The sequence below is a fragment of the Cucurbitaria berberidis genome, assembly GCF_010015615.1.
Source record: "Cucurbitaria berberidis CBS 394.84 unplaced genomic scaffold K460scaffold_1, whole genome shotgun sequence".
Lineage (NCBI taxonomy): Eukaryota > Fungi > Ascomycota > Dothideomycetes > Pleosporales > Cucurbitariaceae > Cucurbitaria > Cucurbitaria berberidis.
In genome coordinates, this window is record NW_024468935.1 from 6,548,520 (window position 1) to 6,560,293 (window position 11,774).

At 50.3% G+C, this 11,774-nt stretch overlaps 4 protein-coding genes across 4 annotated transcripts; 3 read left to right on the forward strand and 1 right to left on the reverse strand.

The window, feature by feature from the left end:
• Positions 1 to 1,160: 1,160 nt before the first annotated feature.
• Positions 1,161 to 2,186, forward strand: K460DRAFT_44343 (uncharacterized protein). The gene is made up of 2 exons (XM_040938429.1): positions 1,161 to 1,490; positions 1,551 to 2,186. Exons 1-2 carry the CDS (start codon positions 1,416 to 1,418, stop codon positions 1,962 to 1,964), a joined length of 489 nt encoding a protein of 162 aa, XP_040794515.1. The 5' UTR covers positions 1,161 to 1,415; the 3' UTR covers positions 1,965 to 2,186.
• A 221-nt stretch (positions 2,187 to 2,407) lies between these two features.
• Positions 2,408 to 4,343, reverse strand: K460DRAFT_373841 (uncharacterized protein; the record flags this gene model as incomplete). The annotated part of the gene is made up of 3 exons (XM_040934616.1): positions 2,408 to 3,449; positions 3,500 to 3,885; positions 3,942 to 4,343. The coding sequence occupies 3 exons, from the start codon at positions 4,341 to 4,343 to the stop codon at positions 2,408 to 2,410; spliced, it is 1,830 nt and encodes a 609-aa protein (XP_040794516.1).
• Positions 4,344 to 4,682: 339 nt separating this feature from the next.
• Positions 4,683 to 6,230, forward strand: K460DRAFT_373842 (uncharacterized protein; the record flags this gene model as incomplete). The annotated part of the gene is made up of 4 exons (XM_040934617.1): positions 4,683 to 5,061; positions 5,111 to 5,807; positions 5,851 to 6,149; positions 6,214 to 6,230. The coding sequence occupies 4 exons, from the start codon at positions 4,683 to 4,685 to the stop codon at positions 6,228 to 6,230; spliced, it is 1,392 nt and encodes a 463-aa protein (XP_040794517.1).
• Positions 6,231 to 10,236: 4,006 nt separating this feature from the next.
• Positions 10,237 to 11,482, forward strand: K460DRAFT_271897 (uncharacterized protein; the record flags this gene model as incomplete). Its single annotated transcript, XM_040927763.1, has 2 exons — positions 10,237 to 11,044; positions 11,103 to 11,482. 2 exons carry the CDS (start codon positions 10,237 to 10,239, stop codon positions 11,480 to 11,482), a joined length of 1,188 nt encoding a protein of 395 aa, XP_040794518.1.
• Positions 11,483 to 11,774: the final 292 nt, after the last annotated feature.

The window sequence follows — 11,774 nt, forward strand, 5'->3', positions numbered from 1 at the left end:
GTCGATATATAAATGGGCTCAGGGGAGCGTCCCTGGCAGTCAACAAATCTCAAGTAGCTGGGCGACCGGCTTGGATCCGCCCGTCAAACAAGGCATATATCCCTGGCAGTGTCCCGATGGTTGGTAGATGCGATCAGGCCATGACGTTCAGCGTATCGCGCAGCCAAGCACGCCTGAGTCGACGCACGCCAGCTAGTAGCTGCAGCTCCAACGCTCTCCCGTCTCCACGCCACCTTGAACGCCAGCCTGTCGCAGCCTCTGTACGCAAACAACGCGTCCGCGGCCAGTACAACGCGATGGGGTTGGCGTTATGACGCAATCTCGCTCGCCCTCGTATGTAGCCCGGCCTGTGCGCAAGCACCGTGTGCTTCTGGAACTTGGAACCGAACATCTCATTTCCACAAACCTTGGAATCCTATGGCCCACCGCTCAGGTCATGGACAACACATCGATCTCCTGGATCTCCCGGGTTCTCTATCTGAAACACGACCCTGGAGCGCTGGCGACAACATCAGAGACTCGATCTTGCCTTGCTTGGACTGCTTTGGACATGTATCATAGAATAACACGATGATGAAGTACACCAACAGCTAACCTTCACTGCTTACCCCATCGTAGTGATAGTGCATTAGCCTCAGAATCCTTAGTTGCGAAGGATATTGTAAAGCAAGCGGATATACTCCCCCGAGCCGCCAGCGAGTATAATGCACACAATGCTACACGATTATGCCGGCTACTAGAAGATTTCGGCAAAGTTGATAAGCGCATCGATTAGCTTCAAGACTGATTTCACAGAAGCGATGTTCTGCGAATCTCATGAGATTATTATTAGAATAACCAGGCGAGGCTCTCGTCTTGGCCGCTTGCATCGCTATGCGTCCGTTGCTAAGCTGCACGTTTGACATGTTTGGCTTTGTTAGCTCTAGGGTCGCTGCCAGTGAAACCCTACTCTAGCTTGGACTTCCCCGCCAACATACGCCTAATACGAATGACTGACTGAAGATCAAGTTCCCTAGCAGCTACGGCACAATCGACCCTTGGCTTCGTTGTGCCAGAAAGCCTTTCTGCTATCCATATTCGCACTAGCATGTCAGCTATTGTCTTGTGGTTATAGGACTAGAGTCCGTGTCAGACAGCTACTCTACGTACTGGAAGTTGAGGCGCCCCACCGAAGAGCGGCTGATTCACAAAGCAAATCCAAGACGGTGTAGCCCAGCACTCAATATCAATGAATGAAATCGTCAACTGGAGAATTTGGGCCAGTTTACGGAATACAGTAGGCTAATGAGTGTTTGACACCAGTGATTTGGTCGGAGTTCACTTTCACCTGGCGTCGTTTGCACTTCAAATACAACACCACGAACCGTATCAACGACCTATCCAACTCATAATACTCGTTCACCCCAATTTCTACAATGGAGTCTCAACAAGAGCAAAATTCCGAGCCCACCGTGAGCGAGCAGTTAATAGATCTCCATATGCTTGCCTCAGTAAGACATCTCTGCTTCTCGGCCGCCATTCCCTCGCTTGCGAACTAACAAGGACACCAGGAACAACCACTCCATGCAAGCCCTACCTATTCCGAATCTCTATCACGCATTCAGAACGGCTACCTGCACTGCATCTCCATCCTCGAAGCACAGATCGGAGCTCTTCAGGACAGCAATAAAGAAGCGCGCGCAAAACCCATTGAAATGAGAGGACAGATCGTGCAGCTTCAAAACATGCTAGCGGTGAAGACCAAAGCATTGGGCGACAGCCACTGGAAGATCGCTGAGCTTGAGGGACTCGTGAAGCAGCTGAGTCAAGCATTGGAGGCGGCGAAAAGGGAAAATATGAGCACTGCGAAGGATGGGGCAGATGGTGGTTTTGGTGAAGGTAGTAGGAAGATGAGCTCTGTGCAGGGTAAGAGGAAGTGGGGGAATTCGGGGACGGGAACAGCTGACGATCCTTGGTCCTTGTAAGCTGTGTTCAAGGGAGGAGCGGGTCTGAGAGATGATCGAATTGACATTGAGTTATGGTGTGCAGGATAGCTTTGGATAAACCTGAAGAGCAGGATTAAATTTGTGGTCCTTCATGCTCTGTACAATTGCGTGGGAAAACTGCTGCCAGTATGACTGAGCCCCTCCAGTGTGTGGCGTTGGCTTAGACGTACACACAACCTGTTATATTGACGTCGTAATTGGCCCTTTTTCTGGCAGTCTGTGGGACGATACGCTGGGTGGACAACGTGCCCGTGGTTTAGGCCATGTGTTTGAGTGAAGGCTTTGGGCTAGCCGACTTGTACTACGGACGTAGCCCAAGCCTGGAGTGTCAATGAAATGTTATTCAATGACTGTATGATGTTGTTTTCCTGGGAGGCTTCGGCAATAAATCATTTAGTAGAGCTGGACCATATGGGCACCATTCACACTGCTAGCTTCTCAATCATACCCTCAAGCTCGCACACGACATCGTTGTACACTGCGGCTTGCAAGCCCTTGCTGTTGAGATTTGTGCCAAATCCGAAATTGCACTGAAGACACTTCTGTGCGATCTTCTGGTACTCTGGTCCTAAAGGCGCACGGCCAGACGCAAGGCGCCGAGCAGCATAAACTTGATCACTGGCGTCTCTAGCAATCATCTTCTCTTCGAGTGGCTTCCAATGCGCAATCTCAAGCAGAGCAACGCCGAGAAAGAAAAGCGGTAGATTGTTGATGCCGTAACGGATTTCGTCGCTTACTCCTGTTTCAGGGCGCTCTACTCCATCCATAACGGTTGTGTTTTGCTGGATTGGAGACGACATCTGAGAGCTAAGATGTAGGGTCTTCAACGCGGTCTCGTCGAAGGTGTCTCTGCTTCCGAAGTAGCTCATCTGGGCCAGGCGCCATCGTTCTGACAACCACGGTGTGTCGTTGAATTGAAGTATTGCTAGCGCTGTCTTGTGCGCGAGCTTTAGCTGGTCTTCGACTTCAAGAAAGCCGTCCGCTTCTTGTTCCATAATGTCGAGGATCGAGTACACAGTAGCGTGTTGTATATCTTTTGGTGAGTTATTCCTAGCAAAGAACATGTGCTTGTACATTTTTGGTGTTTCCAGATAGCCAACGCAGTTGCTTTCACAGGCTCGATAGTTGCGCTGCAAGTAGTGGCAAATATTGGTTGTCTGGCAGAGGTTGAACTCTGGTAGTATCGGCTCTGTGATTTTCGTCGCTGTGGTTTGAGATGGGCTTGGAGCGATGGCTGCATCGATAAAATGAACCTGCTTCTTCCTCTTCGTCTTGCAGACTGTTGGTTGCGTTAATTCCGAAGAAGCTTTCTTCTTCAGCATTTTCGTAGAAGATGAAGCTAGAAGCTCTACTGGAATAGACTTCTTTAGAGTTGTCATCATTTCTGGTGCGCTTGCGATGCGTTCGTTCGTAGCCATACTAATCGATTGTACATACAACCAGATCGGTGACTCTTGTGGTAGGCTGTGTATCACTCAATATTCGCCCTCAGGAGTGTTACATAATTTACTCACCATTCATCGCCGTGATTTGAGGTTTCTTGACAAGATATGGCAAGGTCAAGACGGACTTCGGTTTGAAACTCAGCGTCCAGACACAATTTCGCGTAGTGTCCACGGTGCGCCAAGTCGTCGCAACACCAAGCGCTGCACAAGGCTTCGTGAAGTTTTTGGGAAGCGTTTTGAATAGAGTGAAATCGAGCCGGGAGCGTCTTGTGCATAACCAGCGTGCCTGCTGCATGCGTGTTCTGCTGTTGGAAGGCGCCAATTTGCAGCCGAAGAGCGCTGAGATCGCCGTTGCGGTCTCGTAAATCGGTGAGGCATTTCTCAAACTTTGATTTGTCGAAGGTTATGGAAATAGCTCCACGTAGACGCTTAATGGCTGACTTGATCTTTTCATTCTGCAGAAGTGAGTAGGTGGGAAGTTGAAACGAGGGGCGGCGAAACTGGCACGGACCTTGTGTTTCTGCTCTTGTAAGGTACCGAACTTCTTCATCTCTTCCGTCATATCACAAACAACATTCTTCGTCTCTTCTATTATGATACGACAAAGCTCAAAGTTGTCGCTGAGTACCGAGTTCAGCCTGTCGTTGAGCTCTTTGCTTGTCCAGCGCCGGTCCGCCTTGTCTTCAAGCATGTCTTCCGCTCCCTTCTCGTCTTCAACTAGCCGCAGTAGCAGGCGGCATTCGTTGAGAAAAATGCCATTATGGACCTTTAGCTGTAATGATATGGACTTGACCTCCCTCGACCAATGGCGGAACGTGTGCAAGCCGTCCGAGACTGTGGAGTAGACCTTTACGGCTTCGATGAGAATTGGTAGAACTCCAAAAACAAGACCAGCAACCTCCAATCCAGACATCACGAAAGGTAAAGATAGAGGTGATCCAGAAAGATGCTCTGAAGGCTATGATATACGGCTGAGGCAGTGATTTTGCCTCGTTTCAGCCTCATGCACAGCCCCGCCCGGAAGCAGACTTGGCCCCCAAGTTCCAACTCGTTACCCTCTTCGACAACACACTCTCCTAAACAATGCTCAGAGTTACCTTTGCATTCTCGATGACCACCTAGTAATAATTGCATCACACGACTTGTGCCGCGAAGGAAGATGCAGACACGCAGACGCTCTTTTCCGTCCGCGCAACCAGAAGGCTCCAACTATAACGATGAACGCTCGTATACGCATCATAACGCTGCGATAATGCCAACATTATCATCTAAAGACGGAGTTCTGTTCTCTCGTAAGCTCTTATTCCCCAGCGAAGCGCTCGGCAGGAGCCAAATCGAACACTGGCAGCAAATCGCGGCTTCAGAAACGGAACACGAAGATACCGGCATTGTAGCTCGACTCTTGCGGGCTTGTCTCGATTCGTTGGCGCTCTTCCTACAGTTACATGATGCTGTATCGATAACAAAGCGCGGGCAGAATGTCCTTCGACGGTGTCATGCGACGCTAAAGCTTTGGGGAGAAGGGCACGGCGTATGGCATGGAAAACTAGACCAGGTTTTGGAACGATCAAGGCACCTGCAACAAATGACGCTGTCCATCCTAAACCCACTATGCAAAGTTCTGTTGAATGGTACGTTATAAAGCATATAAGAACTTGTGTCTTGCTTACATGTCAACAGGCCTCAGCAAGCATGCTGCATCAGATGATGCCAATATTATGCAAATGTGCAATAGCACTGCTGAGATATATGGCCAGACTAAATGGCTGTTAGAGGGATTTGATGAGGCCACTAGCGACAGCGATAGCGACAGCGATTCCTCTGGAGACGGCATCGGGCATGGTGGGATCAAAGCGATTGTCGAGGACATCAAGACATACACCGATTGTTTGGTCGACCTGAGCACAGCACTTGACTGTCCCGCCGTAGACCCCATACACGACGATGAGCCAAGCGTCCTAAATGTACAACAGCGGGCCGCACACGATTATCACGCAGACCTTATCTTGGCGAAGTACCCCAAAGCGAATGCTGACTTGGTTGAATGCCTAGGAAGGGCTAGCTGGCAACGATACCAGCGCATAAAGCAAGAACGAGAATCGAACGCAAATGCACAGATATACGCTCAGGCCCACCCAGATTCGGCTGGGAAGTCTCTTGTTGCCGACTCCGAATTTCAGGATTCCGGCCTAGGTACCTCTCTGCCATCAGCGCCCCCCACCGCGTATGCGGAGACTGTTATTTCTTTCATGACCAGCAACGCAGGAGGGAAACGGATTCAAATTCCACCACTCTCGGCAGAAGCAAAGAACGGAGCGCAGTTCGAATGTAATGCATGCGGAAAGTATATACGAGCCACTACTAACCGTGATTGGAGGTGAGATATACCCCTTGAAAGCATTGTCCGTCCCTAACTCTAGCAGAAAACACCTCTTCCTCGATCTTCGGCCTTATACATGTTTCTACACCGGTTGTGTCTTCAGTGCAAGCCCTTTTGCCGATCGCCAGCTTTGGAGCAATCATCTTGAGCTCGACCATAAGTTCGGTCCTACCTGGGAAGGTATTGAATGTCCATTATGCCTCGAAGTCACTAAATCCGGGAAAAGTGCAATTCTCATTCACTTTTCTCGGCACATGGAGGACATAGGGCTTGCAGCGCTTCCTCGTGATGTTGAATCTGACGCCGACTCTGACGCAGACTCTGGGACTTCTTCTGATCGTACAGAATCGAGCGTCGTTTCTGATACTAACGATCAAATTTGGGCGTGCACTTTATGCGACAGCATTTCCACGAAGTTGACAGACTTTGTTATACATTTGACGACATCCCATAAAGTTGAACCGGACGAAGCCGAAAGAGACATTGCTAGGTCTAGAATCCGATCTAGGGACCTGTCTAATATTATTGCGGGATTGCAAGTTCATCCTACTCAAAGTACTAGATCATTGCTAATAATGAGTAGGGAATACGTGTTCTCCATCGAGAACCTATCTAAAGATATCTCTCTTCGGGAGCAAATGGACGCAGAGGGCTTCGTGTCCCTTGAGTTTGTCGCTAGTCATGAACGCATAAGAGGAATATCCGCAGACTGCATGGATTTGATTAGACTCGGCTGCTCCCGATCGAGTAACGTCGAATATCGCGCTGAAGGTAGGAATCCTGGGATTCGTCGCCGACTCGGATGGAGTGAGTGGACGACGACGAAAAGCCTTCGAGATTCATGGATACCAGATATGTTCGGAAACGCAGGTAACGCCGAGCCTACAACAAAAGGAGTTCCTGGCTATCATGGTACCAAAGTATACAAACTCGACAAAAACGATTGGGTTGACGTGGGTACAGGATATTGTATAACCACTTCATTCAAGGGCGAGTCGAGAATCATTGTTGTGTCAGAAGATAAACCTGGAGAACGGTTGCTCAATGTACATCTTACGAGGGACCGTGGTTTCTTGAAGCAGCAAGACGAACTAATTGTCTGGACCGAGCCTAACGGCACTGCTATGGCTCTCAGTTTCCAAGGCCTGCGGGGGTGTGCAGACATCTGGGCTTTCATCAACCAAATATGCCCTCCCATCCGGTCCAGTCTCGAAGAATCTTTCACTCACGCGGAAGAGAAATCTGACAGTGCGGATGAGCCAGTTGGCCTGCATCTTGGCCTACATCTTCCTCTGGAACGAGCCAAAGGTAGTCTCAGCAGCCATTGGACTATTTCGGAGCAAGAAGATTTCCATAAGAATGTTCAAAAGCATGGCACAAACTGGGCAGCGATCGCTGAAGTGATGGGTACCAAGACTCGCACTATGCTTGAAGATCACTACTACCGACTTATCGCAGGGGACGATACCAGACTACAAGTGCTGGCTACAGAAGCCGACCGCAACAATATTTACCCTGCTGGCGAACTTGAACAATTGCAGCAAGAAATGGAGCTGAGAGACGCACAGCTTCGACAGTTCGAGCAGGAAGCCACGGTACTTCAGAAGCAAATGTGGCCGCCGGTCAATGCCGCAGGAGAAGACTTCCCAGATGAACCCGCCGAGATCCAACGGCTCAGAGAAATATTAGAAAAAGAGTCACGGTTAGCGTCTCGCGAACGAGTAATCATGGATCTTCAGCAGGAACGCTTCCACCAAGCGAACTCAGTCTTCACCTCAGCCAGCGATCTGGCCAAACACGAGAACAGTCATGCACGAGCATCTAGTAGCAAAACTGGTGATCCCGATATATCAAGCCTTGCTGATGACATCCCCTCCATAGCTGGACCTAAGGTGTCATCAGCTCAGATACCGCCTCCACCCACACCGGCCATTGGCAGCGGCAATGAGGATGAGGAACAAAATACAATCAAGTGCATATGCGACATTGCTGGTGATGATGGCAATACTGTGCTCTGTGAGACTTGCGATACTTGGCAGCATATTCGGTGCTACTACGAATCTGCGCAGCATGTACCGGACGTTCACGAATGCGTAGGTTGCCGACCACGGCCGATCAGCAGGAAATATCAAAAAGATCATGAGCATCTCGCTATCAACCAGTTTGCTAAACGGCTCATGAACACATGTAAAGAGGAAGTTCGTAAAAGGTTTCAGGCTGACGTCCAGTCTTGGCCCGAGGATAAGAAGCAAGAGTTGATCAGTCGCGGCATAAACCCACTGTTTTTCCGCTTTCAAGAGCACGCAGAGTTATTGTATCGAAGAGGCGCTTACAGGGATGAAACGCTGGGGAACCTGCCGGTTCGGGGTGTAGGGCCGGAGGCTCTTGATCCAGGAGCACAATCTCTGCCCCTGACTGGTTCAGTACACGACAATGAGACAACCCTTCCCCCATCGGAACCCGTAACGTACACTCGGACGGGTCGCATCGCCAGAGCCAAGAAAGGTATGAAGGTTCACACTTGCGTATGTGGAAAGTCATACACGCGAGCTGAGCATTTGAGGCGCCATCAAAAGACACACGCGGAAGAAAATGCCATCTCTAAGCCTGCACCCGTACACAAGCTCAGTTTGAAGGATTACTCGAGCAAGAGAACTAATTCTGCCACAAAAGCTGGGGAGACGGAAGGGGCGTTCGTTAATGACCTTCCCATTTCTTATGCGGAAGTTCCTCATAATTCTACACTTGCTTCGGATCCCTTGTGCGATGTCAATCAATCAGCAAACTTACAAGGACTGCGCCTTCCACCGATCCGAACAACAACAGATACTCATGGTTCCAGCGAACATTCGGAACGAGAGAAAGTGTTGCGGAATGCTCTCAACGACTATACTTTGCCACCCATCATCAACGACTCTATTGTGACACCCATCAAGGTCTTCAGCACTAATTCATCATCTGACGAGCAAACCGCCGGTAAATCTAATATCTCCTCGAATGGTAGAAAAAAGCAAGAGGGACGCAGTAATCCTTCTGAAGCTGGAGCTGTGCCGACTGAGTTTGCATGCCCTTTCGCAGGCTGTGGGCGAGTTTACCGACGCAAAGGAGATCTCACGTAAGTATCCCTGGCTTCTTCCCTCAATTCTAAAACTGATAACTTGAATAGACGGCACAACGCCTCACATCGCCCTCGCCAGTTGAGGCAGGATGTCATTGAAATTGACTGAGATCTGGACCACGACTCTATGTCCAGGTAATCTCAGGCACTACCCCCAAGTTCCCAATGCACGGTTTCCGTCACGACAGTTCAGGGTTTTTATCAATGACTGGGACCTCAAAATCCGATGACTAGTCTTTTGATCCACCAAGGTATTTGATTTGGAAAAATCATGCGTATTTTGTCGTTCTTACTCTACCGGCAATTTCCTTGTCGGCATCAAGCGTATGTTATTCATGATAGTCAATATAACGCCCTGTTCCACACTTTTAGCTGCGCAGTGCAACGTCTTCGTGAAAATGGACATAGAGAAACGCCCAAGGCCGAATAGATAATTCAAAGATGCCGTGGCATTCTTACTGCAGCTCGCCAAAGGAAGCCTAGCTTAAGAGACAGATTAAAAATAACTGAAACGACTACTTGAAGCATCGATTCGTGTGCCCGCACCTATAGTAGTTCATCTCAGATGTCGCCTTTTAGCCTTGTTTCGCAAAAGACATTGGTGTCCCCGCCTAGCAGTCATTTCCAGGCTCAAATTCCAATCTAGAAAGGCATGCAACACAGCATCGCATGAATTACTCCCAAGGCTGTGCTATTCGTACCCGCCGCAAAACGGCCCCCAGGTTCTGCCTAGCGCACACCCGGACCTCCGTACAGTCTGAAACCTCACACCGACTCACACCCCACCATCAGCACTATATCACTAAGGCGCCCGCATGTTGACCACAGTGCCGTGCGACAGTAAGCAAAGAAGGCGAGCAATGGCATGCGAGGACTAGGGACGATCTGTCTGCGTGGGTGAGGCGGAGCTGGCACGGTTCTGAGAAGGGATGCAACATGCGAGCATGGCGTGCGGCTGAGCTCAGGTGGGCAGCCTGACGGTACACGGTGTCTCTTTGAGCTGCGCGCTTGGCTTTTGGTTTATTTTGAGATGGGCCCCGGACGTCGACTTATTCTTTTCCTCTTCTTTTCTCTTTCTGGATTTATGCAAAATCCAACAGGCCCCGGGGTTTGAAGGGCACCATGAACAGCATCGACTCAGGTCCCAAGTGCTATACAGACACGGCTGGCAGTAAAATCGGACTATGCTCGTCAAATTTACCAGCGAATACCGCCGGGTCAGTCTTTGCAGCAACTGATAATGTTCCGCAACAACCCGGGGCCAGTATTGCAGAGGCTGGCGCAACACCAACATCAGCATCTGGAGCCATGCAGCCACCACCCGATGGCGGTGCGGGACCACTCCAAGGCACGACGGCGGTGAACACGGCTGTTACGGCTGTTCCGACTGCAACTGCGCTGGCACCGACCCCAACTTCTGTATTCACGGAGCCTGTAGTATCATCTTCAAGCCGTAGTGGTAGCTCCCTGAACTCAGGAGCAATAGCGGGTATCGCAATCGCCATGTTCCTCGTTGGAGCTGCAGTCGCCTTTCTGGTTGGCTTCTTCCTATTCAAGAAGCGCAACAAGAAGCGAGAGGCAGACGTTGGTGCAAGGGGATACACAAGCTATGCGGACTCGACGCCCGAACTCGTCATGATGCAGCAACAAAAGAGCGTGGGCATGGGAGGGCGGAACAGCCCGTATGTTCAGGTCTCGCAAACGCCCATGCCTGCACCTGTTGCTGCACAGGTGGTTGCTCCTGCGCCTACTCAACAGTCGAAGTCGGCGGATGTTGTTGACTTCCTCCCGCCTGCAGCGCATGAGAATGCTATTCATAGCAGAGTTTCAGCGCTGTTCGGCCAGATCCACCGGCATGTCGAGACGTACTATCGCGATGTACACGCAAGTATTACACCAAGCATGGAGCCTGAACTGGCGAGATTTGGGGCCAAGGATACGAATATGGCGGAGTTGCTGCAAGACAGTTCGAGTCCAACGACAGCGCTCAAACACGCGCTTGTGGCATACGTGCTTGGCATCACGGGGCCAAAGAGAGAAGAAGACGGAGAAACATTGTTTCCCGAGGAGCTAAATGGCGTCCGGGTTCACACTGGGGAAGATGCTATTGTATCTGGTTCGTTCAAACCTACCATTTCATCATGGATGAGATTGTGCTAATTTGATCTTAAAAGATTCGAACTTGACAGCCGCAACCACCCTTCACCGCCGTCTATCCGTCTACCTCTACACAACCACGTCCTCCATCTCCAATCCCCGCAGATCCCGGGCCTTCCAGTCTGACATGCGCGAAGCAGCCGAACACTTCTCTCTGACATTCTTCCCCTGGGCAAACCCGACGTCCAGTGACCAGGAGCGGGAAGACGATCTTACGCGGATAATCTCCGAGGCATTAGAAGTGCGTATATGGTTGTTTGGCCAGCCATTCTCATACGAGTTCGAGTGGGAGGGGACGGGTAGAAGGGGTGTTTTGGTGAGTCCTGGGTTGGTCAGACGGACGGATGGGCGGGGTGAAGAGGAGGGAATGATGGTGGTGGAAGGAACTGTTGCTTGACTTGATTTAATGGAGATGGTCAAGTGTAGGTGTTAGATATCCCATGCCGAATGTGAAATGACAATTTCTTCTCTACTAGACACTAGCTACCTGCTCTAAACTTAGCTCACAGGCTTTTAGCAGGGAGCATTCGCCACTGGAAGGGATACATGCGACTTCCTTTTAACCTCAGCCTTTGAATTTTGTTATAAAGTCCCATGCAGACCAATAACCTCCCTTCTTTCCAGCGGCGTCACGTTGCCAGCGCGGGGCCCCGCGTCCTACCTTGAAAACCCACCAGCTAACCTCTTCC

Bases quoted from the DNA above. Each gene is read 5' to 3' on its own strand.
- K460DRAFT_44343 (XM_040938429.1), top strand. From the start codon at position 1,416: ATGGAGTCTCAACAAGAGCAAAATTCCGAGCCCACCGTGAGCGAGCAG. The intron at 1,491-1,550 runs GTAAGACATCTC...CAAGGACACCAG, and splicing joins ATCTCCATATGCTTGCCTCA to GAACAACCACTCCATGCAAG.